Here is an 18,396-nt window from a genome sequence, read left to right as displayed (position 1 = left end):
CGCTGTGTAACGTAAATTGTGCTTGTCGTTAAAGTTGTGAGATTGCATAAAGCCAACGATTTTAATGCCAGTTTTTATCTGAGGTGACGAAGTGGTTGTCATTGTGAATTTAATATACATATATACATTTATATATGTATGTATGTACACATATATATGTGTGTGTATACATACATTGCTTTTGTGTGTGTTAACTTGTGTGTTGATTTTGTTCGAGAGCGGTGGGGAGCGGCTCGACAGCCACTGTGGGCACAGAGTTTCGATTTTCCATCCATATATACATATACTCGCAATTGATACTCTCTATGGGGTCCCACAGCCAACAACAGCAGCAAAGAGAGAGAGGGAGAGAGAAGGAGAGAGAACACCACACTATCAGCGACATTTAAAATGACTTGTCTGAGTACGTTTTACCACACTACGTCTTTGTCTGCCGTGCAGTCGTGATGGTATCCTCGCGGTGGTGTGTGACAAAATTAATTATTTTTCATCATTTGTTTTTCCGTTGTGTTCGTGCTGTATAAACAATTTTACAAAGGCCTTTGTGAGTGTGCGCGCGTCTGTGCGGATGTTTGTGTGAGGTGTGAAAAGTGCAAATATGCAGGCTACATAGGTCAGCTATCATTATTAGCTCCATAGTGCGCGACAACGACAAACATTCCTACATACATACCTATATACTTTGGAACGTAATTGTTATTGCAATCAGTATACATAGTATACATATTCACATTCACATAATCAATGTGTAAAAAAGAGCAGTCTCGTCACTAAAGTTGACTGCCATGACTACGCAATAGCAACAACAAGAGACGCACACAAACACACATACTGTCGCAGACATATGGAGCGCTAGGTGGGTCCTCTCTCTTTTTGCGCTGCAGCCATCTCTTCATGTACGTGTATATGTGCTTTAGTGTTTTTTGTGTAGTGGTGCGTTGCGGTGGAGCAAGCAAAGAAAAAAACCAAAACTCGTATATTTTCTATGTATATATTTTTTTTATAATTTATTGTTTCAACTTTGAAAGGGTGGCAGTGAGCGTGCGTGTTAGTGTGTGTGTGTGTTAAAAAAAACCACAGGGCCAACTTTTTACGACGCCACTTGCGTAGATTGCCCTCATGTTTGCCCCATCCCTCCGCAAGGCATAACAAGCCACACCAGCTCTCGCTTTCTTCTGCTGCGCTGCTATCGTTTTGTTGATCGCAACGACCCAAGCACGCACAAACACATGCAAGCATACACAAATACATATGTATGTTCATGTATAGACGCACTTACAGTTGCGGTGAAAAAAATAGCATTGAATTTTTATTTCCCATATCAATTCAAAAAATATGCTGATCTATAAGAATTGTAACTCTTCTTATATATTTTGTTGTAAAAACGTTAATGAATTTAAAAATACTGCCATTAATAAAAAAATATATAGAAAAGGCCCTCCTTTGTTGGCAATTGTTCGGCTTTCAACTTACTGCAGTGCTATTTTTTTCGCCGCCACTGTATACATATGCTATTCCGCACATGTGTATGTACATACGTGTATATGTAAAATTGTATTTTGTTTGCAGGAACTGAACTTGGTATGCTTGTGGCGGTTTCTTTGGCTTCATTATAGTCTGGAAATCGCCACAGTCGCATCCATTCCTGCAAACAAATGTCAGTCAATGACTCATGCTCTTACTGTTGTGAACAAATAAATCACAAAGAACGACAACAAAAACAGAAACCACTAGTTATACTGCTGTGCATTTGTAAATTTAATTGCCTGCTACTTTTATTTACAACTAATTTACATAACATTGGCATTAATACTCTCTCATTGGCAAAAAGCATTGCAGCTAAACAAGGCTTTCTTTTTTATTTACATACATAAATATACTATATTACTTTTGTACAATGCTAACCGAACTAAAACGCATTTAAAATCTGAAATTAATAATCATTATTATAATTATAATGCCTCAACTCAAGTAGTTTCAACTATGAATGTAATAGCAAATGTTTTTTACTTTTATTTTCTTTGTTTTTAGCATACATATTTTATTGCTGGTTTTGGTGGTAAATTGTTGCATTGTTAATGGCTGGCCAGACGTGGTCGCTTTATAACTCGTATACTTCTCTCGTATATGCTCGAAATACCGAATCATCAAAAGTGTTTTATTCACATATACCTAATTGTCTCTGTGCCACATGTATAAATAAACAAATATACATATGCATACATAATATGTATATAGAAAAGCAAACAAACTAAAAACAAAGTGAAATGTATACTACATAAGACTGCGCGCGTGTATAACTGTATCTCTCTCACTGACCAACTGCAACTGCATAATACAAAAACCAAAAAAACAATAAACTGCACACACCTCCAACCACAACTCATATGTTAAAAAGAGCGCGTTCCGAACCGAACCGAATCGAACCCAAGTAATGTTCTCAAAGATCGCTCGCTCGCTCGCTCTCGCTCGTCCATGCAACTTATTCCTCGTATTCTGCCTACTACAACTACCAACTCTCTTCTACTCTGCAACAGTCTGGCGCTCAGACGGCTTTAGTTCGTAAGCTTGTTTTGTAAATTTGTTAAACATATTTATCAATATACATACTTATATATTCTGTTGGGAAAAAGAAATCATTTTTAAGTAAGTCACCTTTAGTATGTTGTAATTCGTAAAGTATTGGCCAAACAAAGAACAAAATTGATTTCTTTTTTGCCAACCCAATATACATACTTATATATTACATATATATCTTTAAATATTTGAACTAGTCATATACTTGTATTTGTCCTTTGTTTTTGGTTCAAATGATGCTCTAACCCTCACACACATAAGCCTCAAACACACATACCAACACACACTGAAACATAATGTCATAATGTTTATTGCACAAGTCTGTTTTAATTTATGCGTAGAATAATTAAACTTATTATTATAGAGAGCACCAGCATATATTTTTTACATATAATATTTATAAACTGCATACATTCTACTATTTGCAAATACTATGCTATAAACAATAAGTATACAAACATACTATATATAATCGTTAAGTATAACTCTCAATTGTACTAACTGCTGCCTTACGCACTTCTAAAGTGTACAAAAATCTGTAGTCATTCCCAAAAAAGTAACGAGACGGGAGATGGGCACGAAATGGGTTCATTTTTTATAAGTCCATGGGAAGTCATAACAATAAATACATTAAATAATGTCATGCCATATTCTAAAACAACAGTATAACACAATTATATTCCTTTATACTATAAAGACACAAGATGGACAAATAATAAGGGTATTTTCTAAAATAAACACGTTCCATTTCGTGCCCATCTTCAGTACACTAATATTGTTTTTGTTTAATTTTAAATCCATGTTGCATAAAATATGTATAACTTCTCTTTTATAAAACTCCATAATTCGTGAATTTTAATGTGATAAAAACTAGTGATGTATTTGCAACTCTCTAGTTATCTACATTTCAAACGAAAATAGTTCCGCCAGTTTTCCATATCAGTTACATCATATAATTTATTAGAAACCGTAACGGAATTCTGAGGGGATGTGTAAAAGGTCTTTAATATCAGCTATGTTTAATAATTTGAGGATCATTTATAATTGACAATATACATTTGTATTTAAAAAACATAAAATTCATGAATTTTTGGTTATAATTAAACGTACTTTGTCCTTATATACAACATATATTTATACTTACATGTCTGCAATGCAGCTTTTCCCATTTGTTTTCCTTCCTAGTGCGTTTGTATATGAAATAATACTAGGCGCAGGTGCTGGTCAGACTGTTCCTCGCAAAATAATTTAAAAAAAAAAAAACAAAAATCAAAACGTAATTAGTTAGAACTAACCAAGCACGTACCTCATTCAAATTCATATATTGACAACTATTAAAGCTATACACTGTTTTAAAAACCAAACTGAAATTGTTGCTGTTTTATTTATTACAACACACACTTGAAAAATAAAAATATTACTATATGTAAAAATAAAATGTAATTTTTTGCCATAAACACACAAACATACACACATTTTCTTTTTAAGTAAGTATATTAATGCCAGCAATGGTTGCGCCTTCCTCCTACACACACACACACACACACACAACACACATGTATGTATGTATGTATGTTTGTTTCTCTTTTATTTAAGCATGGCTTGTCTGGTTGTTTGCTTTCTGTTCTGGACGCAGCATAAAATGGGCAAGGCTTAAGTTACGTGCAGACATGCAAATCATTTTCGCATACATTTGTGTTATTTTACAAGTAGGCTTTGAAAAGTAATTCCAAAGTGTGTTGTAGCAGAAGACTATATTAAGTGTAGAATTTGTATTGGTTTTAATAAAGTAATATGATATTAATGACATACTTGTGAAATTAGGCAAATCTGTGTGCAATTTATTTGCCTGTCTGACCATAGCTTTACACACATGTTGTAGTAGCGCTTACAATGCCGTTAAATGAACGCATACATACATAACTCAAGTTTGATTAGAAAAATGTTTCCTTCTCTGTTACAATTTACAGCTAAATTAACAGCGCTGTAAAACTCTGCCATGAACTGCAAGTAAGTCAGCCACAGCAAGCAAACCAAAAAGTAAAAACAAAAAATAAAAAAGAACATATAAGAGAAAGAATAGAGCAAGACAGTGTCTAGTGGGCACACAAGAGTTTAGCTCAGCGATTGAGAGGCAGAGAGGGAGCGAGCGCGTCTCCAACGGAATCAACAACAACACAACAAGGGAGCCAACGCATACTCCTCTCTCAGAATGCTGAACTCCAATCACTCGGGCAGCACACGGCGTCCTTTCTCGCGCAACTCATCATCGGCGCGTTCGCATCGTGGCCGCATGCTCTTCTCGCCACATCCGCAGCAACAACAACAACAACACGGACTGCAGCGCAGCAGCCTTGGTGCTGGTCACTCGGGCAGCGGCGTGGGCGTGGGCGGAGGAGGCGGCGGCCTTGTGCCCGGTCATAGTCCCTGGTGCAATGTAAATCTCAATCACAACAACAACATTAACAATGCCAATAACAAAGATGGTCTCGATGGCAGAAATTCGAATTGGTAAGAGCTGAGCTGCTTGTGTTAGATTTTTTCTGGTAACAACCAATATTACAACAACAAGTACCAACTGCAAATTACGTTAGCTTTAAGTGACAAAAAAGCGAATTTGAAACCCCAAAAAATAACCCCAACCCTATTCCTGCCGCTCCTACACCTAAATTTTTAGCCTGAATCCACCATATGTATTAACATAAATATCCTTGTAACTCGTTCCCATTCTTCCTACAACTACTATAGAAAAGTTACTCTGCTCTCTGTCTCTCTTTATCAATATCTCTTATTTCAAACTACACCTTCAACAAATGAAAATCGCTTTTAGGTTAAAGGGAGAATTTTGTAATTAATCGCGTAGTACCCACAAAGTACAACAAAAATACATAAAAAATTGAACTAAAGCGCAAAGCCAAAGTTTTTGTTGGCCTTTTAACCGTTGAATTTTCGAAGCACTAAATCATTAAAAACCTTAGGCGCTTCAGCAATAAAGCACATCAGCTGATTTGATAAATATTTAATAATTAAATTCATTTTACTAGAAAGCCCAAGCATGGTCTAATTGGTCGTTTCCTGTGTGTGTGTCTGTGTGTAGGGGTGGCGTATTAACACAGGAACCGTTCAATTAGACGTTCTCTGTTAAATTAAAGCTCTGTAAGCTTAAATATTCATTAGTTGATCAGCAGGCACTGTAAAGAGTGCTCCTGCTCTCTCTCTCTCTCTCTTTCTATTGCTCAGCTGATGTCTGTAAAATTGCTGAAATGCCGTTGCGTTAAAAAAAAAACGTATACGCCTGTTCATTTGTAATTTTTGTTACTTTTTCGTATACATATACATTATTTATGTTTTGTTTTTGTCGATTGGCACCATTTCTACCTATTCTACTTACTAATTATCGTTGTATCTATCTGCATTTACATAAACAACAACAACTACAACTCTCGTTTTGTTCGAAAACATTCTTAAATGTACATTTTCCTAACCGCTTCTATTTGCAAATACTATTTTTAAAAACGACATTTTCGTAGAACCTACATACTATATCCATAATTTAAATTATATGAAAAGAATTCAAGCAAATGTACTATTATAATTACTTAACTTAAAAAGTAACAACTTAAAATGTTTACATTAAATGAAGATTCCGAAAAACAAACAAAACAAACCAAAGAAAAATGCATGAAGAGCACTTGAAAAATGGCAAACAACTTATTACGTAGCAAATTTCTTATGTTTCGTAGTCGTTTTTTGGTCTTACAATAAAACTAAATTACAAAAAAGCTTCTTCATTTTACGTAAAGCGCGCTTAACGGACTACCAAGCATGCTCATCAAACAAACATAAAAAGGGAAATCTGTGTACAACGTAGTGGTAAATACTTTAAATACCGTGTTTTGCTTTTTATATATTTACATACATATAATATACATAGTTAAAATGCTGCGTGTATGTATGTAATTCCTGTACAAATATTTGAATGGTTTTGGTTTTTGTGAATTAAACAAAATTTTGAATGCAGCGTTCAAACAACAGCAGCAACAATAATTACATCGTAAATGTGGAGCTTACCAGTCATACAACAACGTATAAGCACTCTCTTTGCCTCTCTTCCTCTAAATACTTGTCTTCCTTTGCCTTCCACACCACCACACAGTCGCGCGTTTAGTGAGTGCAAGTGCTTTTCATGCATCTACCTAGAAATAAAAGCGTAGAACAGTTATTCAAAGAGAGAGCTCTTAGATGGCTCATTTCGTCAAATTATTGTGTGTTGCCAGCTATAATTATTGGTTTAATTCTGTTATTTTTGACTCTTCTCATTTAACGTTTAATATTCGAAATTATACATCTAAGCGCCACTTAATCAATTGCAACACAAAATTGCTTACGTCATCTCTTGATTTACAAGTTCTCAACAATTTTTCAAATATTTTCTGAATGCCTAAATGAGCGGTAATTGCTGAGCCAAATTGTTAAACAAAAATAGGCAGTTGCTACCCCTACAAGAGTTTTTTACTTACTATATTTTTCTTTACGTTATATCTTGAACAAATATTTTTTACAAATTAAATTAAATTTGCGCATAGTTTTGCTTAAACGTTTGATGCTAAACTATATTTGTAAACAATGCGATGGAATACATATTAAAAAAATAAACCGTGAAAAGTGCAAGCCAAGTAAATTTAGTTACAAAATTTCCTCTTTATCCAAACCGTACAAGTAAAATAGTTTGTAATTTTTTCAATTCAACATTTTCTGAATGATGCATTTTAGTTGAGTTTATTGATTGATTGATTAATAGTCTGATTGATGTATTTTGCTTAACTGCATTAGGTCCGTATTGTGCCTAAAAGTTGTAAGTTCTCCCCACCCTCCTAAGTGGGTTGCGTGTTTTGCAAATGGATCAACAAACTCAGCTTAATGTTTTACTTATTTATTTGCATTTTGCACACTGCGGCTTAGAATGTTTAATGGAACAAGTTTGATGTACCTACTAGAAATTCCGAAATACCAAAAAACCAAACAACAAAAAAAGCGAAACAACAACTTTTCTTACATTCGTTCTGATTTAGTTTTGTTTTTCTTCAAACATCTCCTTTCTTTAGTTTCAAATCAATTTCCTACTACAACTTAACTATATCTCTATATATATATATAATTATTGTACATGTGTGTGTGTGTGTGTGCTCTACTAAGAGTTATACTTATAACAAACAGCAAGAACAACAATAAGTACAAATTTATGATATTTGTCACACTCTGTTTACCAAGTAAAACCAACTACCTACTTCCTATCTACAACCATACATATGTAAATCATTTGTCCAGCAAATAGTTGTTTGTGTTTCTATTTTTGACGTATGTACGTATGTCTCGTAGTAGCTATATAGTAAGAGTATCAAAACTAAATACAACTTCACCTAATTGCGCTTACTCTGCCCTTGGAACGGGGTTACGAAGCTTGTGCATTTATATTATATGTAGCTTGTAAGCTTCGAAATTGGCGCTTAGACACGCCCACCACCGCCCACCACAGTCCACTGCAGTCAGTACCCCGCCCTAAAACTGCAATTCTCTCAATCAATCAAGTCGCTATCACTTTGTGCATCGTCTAAGCTTCGCATGCTGTTGTGCTTCAAATATTACTAGTACGTCGGCGTTACGTGTTCCTCCCCCATTCAAGATCTCAGCGCTAATTCCTCAGAGCGCACGCACGCGCTTGCAAACTAAAAGTCAAAGTCATATCTGTGAGAATGTCTTAATGAGTCCAGGAAAAGTAGAGTTCCTTGATAGGAAACAGCCTTGTAGATACTCGTTCTCATAGGAAATTTTAAAGAACTGATTGTGAAGATTGATATTTCGGGCCTGCAGCAGATATAGTTTACTGATTCTTATAAGACTCTATCATTTTATAGGCTCTATTCTCAGGATTAATAAAGGTTTATATATCTATAGTATAGATCTGGCAGGACGCTTTTGATTAGCATTGAATAATGAAATGAAATAATGAATTATTTAATCGATATAGTCAACCAATTCCATAGCCACCTTAATGTCGTCTTAAATATCTTAAGAACAATTACTTTTTAATCGATAGTTGCCATAGAATCCATGTACAGTGTATATGTATAGGATATGGGGTATCATTTTGATCATCTTAACATAATATGGGGATATGAATATAGTGATAGTTCAATGGAAGGCTTAAATTATATTAAACTACCTTAAGAAAGTAGTCGAATATATCGTCCAAAATAAAGATATTTTTCTGCCTTAAACTATTCTTTTAGTAGTGTGCCTCCAATGTTTAGAGAGTGGAATAAAAATAGTTACATTACTATATATTTTAAATTATCTGTAAATATTGAAAACAGCCCACTTGGGTCCCTTTCCGAGCTTTCAAAGCACAACGACTTTAACTTTTAATCTAGTATCTAGGTTTCTTTAAGCTACTAAGGCAAAATTAAAAAGTAGATAAAGTTTTTAAAATGATTCTCAAATAGTTTTTTTTATAGTTTGTACAGCTAATTGGGATCTCAGAATTTAGAGATAATACATATAGGAAGTCTCACTTAATTTAAAGTCATTTACTCATTAAGACATTCTTCTCGAGAGTTTTTGGAAGGACCTCATCTTTTAATATATTTGTTTTTAAAATTATAATTTGATTTTCCTTTGACTTATTGTCAGCATGTTGTGGAACTCGGCACTCTTTCTACATTGTATCTCTCTCCTGTGTTTTAGCTAAATATTTAGTAATAAAATGGCGCAAGTTTTTTAACCTTACATTATGTAATCACGTTAAATTTTGTGTCTCGTCATGCGTAAAAGTAAAACTATTAATTATACTATATATTTGAAAAAAATTTGCGAAATTAATGTGAGCGCCAAATTTGTTAGCAATTGGATTTTGTTGTTGATTTTGTAAGCGTAGTGTGCATAAAATGTGAAAAAATAAATAAATAAAACGCAAAATTTCGATCTAAAATGCATAAACAAGAAAAGATGTGATATCCATATGAAAAGCAAAGTTAGTACGTACTCGTATTTGTTTCTTCTAAAAACTGCATATGTGTGTATATATAGAGAGTTTCCTACCACAAGCGCTACATATACACACCTATAACGTTCTAAATACTATATATATATGTGTGTATATATTGATATTATATATATATCTATATTAAACTAATAATCTAATTATTGCATTTTGGCATTTACATATATATATTATTTTTATCTTTTTCGTTTTTCTTTCTTCTTCATACGAAAAAAAAAAAAATGCAAAATAATAAACTATATAATACCGTATGTATGCTAACCACGGCATATATGCAAATACTACCTACTACATACTACCTGTACATGTATATGCATAAATAATAACTATATGGGTTGTGTTTATAATACTACTACTACCACTGCTACTGCATTGATTTGATTGAACAAATTTTCAAATGTATCTCGTAAACCGAACATATATATTATATATATACTATATTTATAACTTTATCTTGAAACCAAAACAAAAAAAAAAATAATTACCAAACGCAACTGCAAACCTAAATCGAAAATCCAGCGATGTACAAACAAGTAATTCTAGCGGAACTTGTATTTATAACAATAGCAAATCGCATCATCACAACAACTACAACAACAACCACAGCCACAATCACACCAACAACAACAACCATAGCCAACAACCACACCACCTACATCAACAAAGCTATAACAATCATCACCAACACAGCTACCACCACAACCACCACCAACAAAATCATTCACCGCCACTACCACTACCCCTACTAAGCAATATCAATAATACAAGTAACAATAATACCAATAGCAATACCAATAATATTAGCAGCAATCGTTCTCCAATCAACAACAACAACAACAACCACCACAATCTATATCACAATTACTTCCATGCTCAAGGCCCCCATGATAATTGCCACAGCGCACCCGCCTTCAGTTCAATGTCCGTGTCCGTTGTCAGAATAAATCCCGCCAGTTTATGTCTAACAGTTGCCACCCCCTCCCCCACTGGCCTGCACAGGCGCTCACCACAGCTAGTTAGTGTACAGCTTCCATCGCCAGCACCACCACAACCACCACCTACTACTAACAACCTTTCTCCCAACTATCCAACTGATCTGCCACATAACCAGCTGAATCATTCCAGTCACAACCACAGCCACAACCATAATTACAACCAACAACACCAACACAACAACCATAATTTACATCACAATCAATACTTACATCAACATCAAATACAACAACAACAACAACAGCAATTACAACAACAGACTAATCGCCAATCCCTCCCGCTAACACGTACGAATTCAAATTCAACAACTGCAACAACTTTAAATTCAACCTCTACTACAACAACTACAACAACAAATAGTAACTCTACTGATGTTGTGAATGTAAATTCTTGTACCGATATAATTCCTCATGGTTCGCCACACCAACAACAACAACAATCGTGTTCACTTTCGCCACTGACGACAACAACTGCAACCACAATTCCCACAACGCTGACGATGACGGCCTCTCAACGGCAACAACTACAACAACGACGATCTCAACAACAACAACCACACCCACAACAACAACAACAACCACAATTGTCGGCGGCGACACTTCTTATGATAAACAACCAAATGACTGAAAACCATATTAATAATGCACCCATCAATAGCAATAATTCGCAAGGACCGCCGCAGAATCATCATCAGCGTATGTACAACAACAATAATAGCAGCAACAACAACAACAACAACAACAATGGTCGTAGCATTGGTTCAGGGAATGGCAATGCGAACAACAACATCAACAATGGTGCCGATTATATGAACTATAGACGGATTGGTAATGGCCTGCCACGCGACTATCAGCAGCAACAACAATTGCAACAGCAGCAGCAACAACAACAACAACACCATGGGCCCAACTTGGGTGGTAATGGCCATAATCGACGCCATCAGGGAAATCATCTTAATGGCAGCTACGATAGGAATTTAAATAATGTAAGTGATTAAAGTGCATTACAAAAATCTCAAATTCTATATGAAATGGAGAAGGCTGAGCGCTAAAAAAAAGAGCTCTGCTTAAAATTTCACGAATTTGTGTGCAAATTGTTTGCTTGTCCGACCAGAGCATTAGTTTTCACACATTTCGCTAAACTCATGCATTTCAGGTTTTCAAGATAACTAGCAATACGCTTGGGAATATAGGTGTAGGGCGTTTATTTTTATTTTCCTGAACGGAAACGTACCACAATATCTTAAGAGATGACAATTTGGATCAAATTCTCGCCGTTTCCTAAACAAAAGTTTTGTTAATACAACGATTTTTGTTTTCTAAAATTGTTCCAATCTCTAAGCTGGCAGTTCGCTGATGATGAAACCCATAAATAAAGTAGAAAAGACCTAGAATTGATTTGTAATAATAATCTAGTAGTGTTTGTTAAAACTCTGACTTTTTTTTGGTAATACAGAGCAATAATTTTTGTTGTTATTTGTGCGAAAGCTATTTACTGAGGTGGTCAGATAGTTTGGCCGTCTTGTTTCAGAGATCTTTTCTAAAATATCTATCTATCGCTTTTATTTTGACACAAGCTGGACAATTTTCTTTATCTTGTACTTAATTGTTACATTTTCTTAAGCGGTAAACCTTCTATATGTAGATTTCACTCGGAAGTTTGGAAATAATGTCAGCCGATTGACTTTCATTTCCCCATATATTTTCTTATTAAGTTTAGTTAGCGTTCTATTTATACATTTTACAATTATACACAATGCGGTCCAGTACCCTAGGTTCAGTCTTTAGTTGTATTTTATTGGCATTTATACACTATATCTATAGAGGCTTAACATTCATCATTGGTTATCTCGTTGTTCCATCCACTATCAAGCACTATGACAACGGCCAGAATATGCGTAACTTGGATCAGAATATGGACATGAGATCGGAGCGCAGCTATGGTGGCGGTACCGATAGCGGATATAGCTTTATGCGCGGCGGCGGCTATGGACGTAATTCCCATTATCAACAGCATATGGGAAATGGCTACAACAACAACAATGGAGCCTCTACCTCGGCTGCTGGTTCCATGGGCGGTGACCTGCCCTCGGGCTCAGGACTGTCTGGTTCGACGCTATCGCTAAATGCGCCCGGCGGTCTCAATTCGGACAGTCCGTCGCGCAAGCGCCGACGTATTTCCGGACGACCCAGCCAATCACCACCAGCCGTTTGGGATACGCGACGCTCCCAGCGCGTTATGGTAAATAGAATGGTATTTAAGCCTATTATCCTTTCCGAATTCGAACAAATCAAAGAGGCCGACAAGCTTTGTAGTTTGATCGAGCCTTAGTCTTTTATTAAATAAGCTAAACCGTTCTTGATCGAGTCATTCCGATGACGTTAACTTTTCGAATTCGCAAACGACAATAGGCCTGATTCATATATATTTTCCGATATTAACTGAAATGTATTCCACTAACAGATGCAGCAGGGCAGTCCGCCTCTGCGCCGTCCCCGGCTGCGCGATGTAGCCACCTCCACGCAGCAATATGCCCCGCACCACGGCAACAACAACCACCAACAGCAGCAGCAGCAACAGCCGCCAAATTATCACCATTCAATGCACCACCACCATCAGCCGCCCCACTACGGGCATCATTCGCAGGCGGCCCAGCAGCAACAGCAGGCGCCACCGGCACATCGCTCACTCTGGGAACTGCCGGGCAATGCACCACCCACGGGTGGCAACTCTGGCGCCGCCAGCACAATGGGCGCCATTCTGCAGCAGGTGGCGTCCGGTGCGCCACCACAGCCGCCCAGCCATCAGCAGGCAGTGGCTGCACCACCGCCACCGCCGCCCACCTCGCTCATGGTTGATCTCAACCAGGTGCCCGTCAGTCTGGCGCTGCGGCATGAGCCCATCTGGGCCTCATTCTGTACCTATCCGGTGCCCCCGCAGGCCCGTCTAGCGCCCTGCCATCTGCACGGCATTTACACGCAGCCCTTCTCGGCCGCACCCGCCGGTCTGACAGCCACACCTTTGCAGGTAACCCAGGTGCCATCGGCCACCCATGTGGCCGCCGCTGCTGCCGCCCAGCACATGATGCAGCAGGCCCAGTTGAACCAGCAGCAGCGCGCAGATGTTACGGTCGCTGCTGTCGCGGGGCTGACCCTCGAACCACCCAATGCCCACCATCTGGATGGACATCAGGCAAATGCCACAGCCGCTCATGCGCATCAATTGCCTCCAAGTCACATACATATTGCTTCAATGAGTGCGGCCGCTGCGGCAGCAGCCACTCACCATTTACATTCCACGGCCGCGGCTGCGGCCGCCGCTGCTCAGGTAACTCAGATGTCGACTGGACCACAGCAGATCATTATATCCTCTGAGGTAAGTTCGAAATACCCTCTGTTTTGTAAACAAGCCCATCAACAATATAATAGCGTTTACACCTGGCGACTATTTTGTGCGCAGTTAATCATTTTATGGCTACAACTTTATGGCGGTCTCTTGAAAATCCACAGACCATCAACAAGAAAACTCATGACGAAGTTAAGAAGAATTATTAATTCTGAATTATTTAATTCACATTTGGGATAGTTTTTAGTGAGGAAAGGTAGATTTCATAATTTTTCATGGCCATAGTTGGGCTATATAATCTAGATATAAAATGTGAATCTAAAAATGGCATTAACTTGTGACTTTGATCTAGAGGGGTTTCCCTTGTCATACAGTATTCAGAAACAAAGAAAGTCCAATTTTGGAAAATCGTCTCTGTTTTATGAAATCCGGAAATCAAAGTTCACACAATGGCTTATAACTTCTGAACTGATTGTGTGTGATCCATAACTCAAAAGCGAAATTCGAAATAAATTCTGTAACTTGTGCCAAAAGATTTGACGCTTAAATATATATTCTGAAGATGTTTTTCAATACCTGCTCTGCTCAACCGCTCAAAAAGCTCTTCTTCTTTTGCTGTTTTTCGCATGAGGAATAAAGTCCAAAAGTAACAAAAGTGAAAAGTACTTGGTGTTTGATCCTAGAGGATCCCATCTGTTGCATCATACCTATAAAAATATTTCTGAATTTCTTTTTGATCATCGATTTCTTGTAAACAAAACTAAATGCGATGAAAAAGTAATCGCCAATGTTTCATCGACAAGAGTAATAGGATGTGTTTTGAATGTATTTAGGAGAAGTTGTTTAGTTGGTATTGCAAATTCTTGTACTAAATAACATTTTGTTGAACACAGCGACGCACATTCCCGCCCCATCGGCGCCTACCGCGCTTCTGGCCGCCCAACCATCGGCATGTGTTGCCGCCACAAACGCTGGTGCCGCGTCAGGCGCCAGTCCAGATCCAAACCACCGCGGGCATTATCAATCCTGGCTTTTTACTCAACTTCCTGTAAGTGCTCTCTCTGAATCTTGGCTAAAACTATTAACTATATGTTGAAATGCTTTGATTCCCTTTCAGCGCCATGTTCCCGCTCTCTCCTTACAATCAACATGAACTGAACTCGGCGGACACCAACGAAACGGAGAACTATGAAGCGTTGCTCAGTCTGGCCGAGCGTTTGGGCGAGGCAAAGCCTCGTGGCCTCACTCGCAATGAAATCGATCAATTGCCCAGCTATAAATATAATCCAGAGTCCCATAATGGTAAGCTACGGTTATACATCCACTCGATTCCCTCAAATGCATCCATTTAATCCAATCTTTCCTTCTCAGGGGATCAAACCTCATGCGTTGTGTGCATGTGCGACTTCGAGCTGCGGCAGCTGTTGCGCGTGCTGCCCTGCTCCCATGAATTTCATGCCAAATGTGTGGATAAATGGTTGCGAGTGAGTTAATCATATTAATCAGATATATACATACTTCTTTAGAGCTTTGTAGGAAATATGGTTTCAGTAAATAATGTTGCCGGTGTGCTTTAAAGTCTGAATTAAAGAAGAAAATGTAAGACGTTTAATATGTTTGTTCTGATCAAGTTGATTCGGAATATAATTCTAAAGCAAATACGTATACTAATCTCTATTTTAGTCCAAAGTATATTAGTAGTGGGAATCTTTTAATATCAAATATTTCAACTAAAGCAAGCTGTACTCTGTTATTTGAAGCCGTGCTTAATATTTAATTTAATCAGATCGAAAAGGTACTAGATAAAGACGGTACTAGATAAATAATTTCTACTTCAGTTAGGTTTTGTAATTTCCGGTATAAATATGGTTTTTAGTGGACTTGTTAAAATAATAATAATAAATTTTTTTGTTTGTTTATACTATTCTTAGTACTTCTAAGGTACTTTAAGTATACAAGATGGTTCCTAAAATAATTAAATTAGGAAAGACAACGATGAATTGACCTCAGTTCTCTATAAATTAAAGCAATGCTCATTTAATATCAGATCAGTTCGTTTATTGTTGAACTTAAACGAAGCCAAAAGGGTATGTTAAGAAATTTCATAATGTAGGCAGAATCCATATCTTATTATTGAGTTGATTATATTTTAGCGGAGCAGCTGCATTTGAGCACGTTTGAACGTCTGTATGAACGTCAATAACTGTAAGGCCATATCGAGTGACATTCTAACTCATTTATTTTCTTTCCAGTCTAATCGCACTTGCCCAATTTGTCGTGGCAATGCTTCGGATTATTTTGATAGCGCCGATCATCAGCAACATCAGGCGCAGAATTCAGCAGCAGCCACCAATGCGGGCAATCCGAACAACAGCAACAACAACAATAATATTAATAGCAATAACAACAATAATAGTTCTTCATTGCCAGCAGCCGTTGCAGCCCAGAATCTAATCCCAACAGCAACAACAGCCGCTAGCACCCAACAACAACAACAACAAAGTCAAGCCGCTTAGGTGCCTCAGTATCGTATGCGCTTTCTCAACGTCCAGCTTAGCACCTCAGCCTAGCCAGGAGTGGAGCACATTTTGCCTATGCATTACACATTTAAAGATCAAACATTAGCATACAATATATACAGCATTATATAGAATCCAGGAGACGAAGTAGAGAAAGAAAAAGAAGAACACAAAAGTAACGCGCAACGAATCCAACTGCCAAATCGCTTCCCTTTTTACCAGCAACTTCAATAGCTTGTCGTAGACGATAAAATAATAATATTAATAATATATATATATATATATTAGAGGTTAGGCGCTAGGTGTATATGTAAGTAACATATTAATATACATACTATATATACATACTTATAAACAAATATACCACCAAGATTTCACATTGATGAATGAACATAGTTTGTTAAATGGGGAAAACCGTGAACATAATATGTTAATAACAAAACTTGAACAAACCATATGCTTTCGCTCTAGGCCTTAATTTTTTAACATGGTTCAAACACAATACATAAAACATATAGCAGATGAATATTTGTGCCGTGGAAAATGATATTTAAGACCTAAATTCTGTTTTATGTTTGGTACTCCCAAAGAATCAGCAAACAGCTGTGAAACACTTTCCTTTTTCAATAGAATATTTTGAATATTCCAAATTTTTAAATTCACTTTTTAAAATGTATTTTTTCATAATTCCTGTTTTTTGGAGAAAACAAAAAAGCTTTTCAAAACAAGCTCGATTAGTTAAAAGCCTCAAACAACATGTTATTGCTTATATAAAATGAATTTTAAAATTAGTTTCAATTGTTCGTTGAGAAGAAAAAAAAAAGAAATTTCATAAAAATGTTAACAAATAACTATAATTTGAAACCAGTTTTTGTGTTGTTTGGTTGTTAAAAACCTGTTACTGTAATTTTGTTAGAAGTTTTCGTTAGAATTGGTTTTTGTTGAATAGGAAACATTTCAGAATTTACCTTTTCATACTTTAATTAATAATTTGTTTGAACTGTTCATTTGAAAATATCCATTATATCTATTCCTTGCGAATTTAACAGTTTTGTGTACTTTTAAAATAAACTTTTATGAATTTACTTCTCAAAACTATTTTTAAAGTTCCCTTGTAACTCTTTCATAAACAAAAAAAAAAAAAAGAATTAAATGCACTTGTTTGCAATTTTCCTTAATAATCCTAGATTTTAGTCAACTTAAATTTGCCTATACATTTATATTAAAAAAAAAAAAATTAAATTGTATTACATTAAAAATTTTTTATGTATTTTAAAAGTTAAAAATTTTGAAATTTCCCTTTGATGTGCGTTAATTTTAAATATTCATTCGTGAATTTGGAATTTTGTTTTAAAAATTTGTGAAAAATGCAATTTCAATTTAATTTTTGGAATTTGTCTAAAAAAATTGAAATCCTTTTTAAACATATATTTTTTTTTTACTAGTTTACAAACTTTTTCAATTTTCATTTTAAATTTGTTAATAAATTGTTATAAACACTATTCACAATCAAGAGCAATTAAATAGCTTTAAAAATAAGAATAACTATTCAAAATTTGTTTAAAAACCACATGAAAAGGCTTACAAATTAAATTGTATGAATTCCTTTAACTGCTTGCTTGAAAACAATCGAATTTGTTCTTAATTTCTCATTATCCGGAGCACAAAGCATTATTTAAAAATGAAAGAAAAAAAATGTGCAAGTTGTATTGTTATAATGTTTCTGTCCACACATTATTATTAATTAATGTGTAATATACTAATTACCTTCGGTATGCTAATAATTATTGATTAGGTATTTGTTTATAGGCTTGTGTGTTTTCCTTTAGACTCGCATAGTATGTGCTACTGTTTTAATTTGAAATGAATTCGAATTAATGTGTAATAACTATAGTCCATTTT

General features: G+C 36.0%; 1 protein-coding gene across 1 annotated transcript; it reads left to right on the top strand.

Moving 5' to 3' along the window:
- The first annotated feature begins 427 nt into the window (after positions 1 to 427).
- On the top strand, positions 428 to 16,881 carry LOC115623952 (myb-like protein AA). The gene is made up of 10 exons (XM_030518516.1): positions 428 to 856; positions 2,032 to 2,562; positions 4,548 to 5,088; positions 10,157 to 11,615; positions 12,503 to 12,871; positions 13,094 to 14,005; positions 14,869 to 15,023; positions 15,093 to 15,277; positions 15,347 to 15,459; positions 16,228 to 16,881. Exons 3-10 carry the CDS (start codon positions 4,790 to 4,792, stop codon positions 16,489 to 16,491), a joined length of 3,756 nt encoding a protein of 1,251 aa, XP_030374376.1. The 5' UTR covers positions 428 to 856; positions 2,032 to 2,562; positions 4,548 to 4,789; the 3' UTR covers positions 16,492 to 16,881.
- The last annotated feature ends 1,515 nt before the right edge of the window (positions 16,882 to 18,396 follow it).

The sequence above is a fragment of the Scaptodrosophila lebanonensis genome, unplaced genomic scaffold (assembly GCF_003285725.1).
Source record: "Scaptodrosophila lebanonensis strain 11010-0011.00,11010-0021.00 unplaced genomic scaffold, SlebRS2 tig00000053-arrow-pilon, whole genome shotgun sequence".
In the NCBI taxonomy this organism is placed as follows: domain Eukaryota; kingdom Metazoa; phylum Arthropoda; class Insecta; order Diptera; family Drosophilidae; genus Scaptodrosophila; species Scaptodrosophila lebanonensis.
The sequence above is the reverse complement of the archived record's forward strand: the minus strand, read 5'-3'. Positions and strand labels throughout refer to the sequence as shown.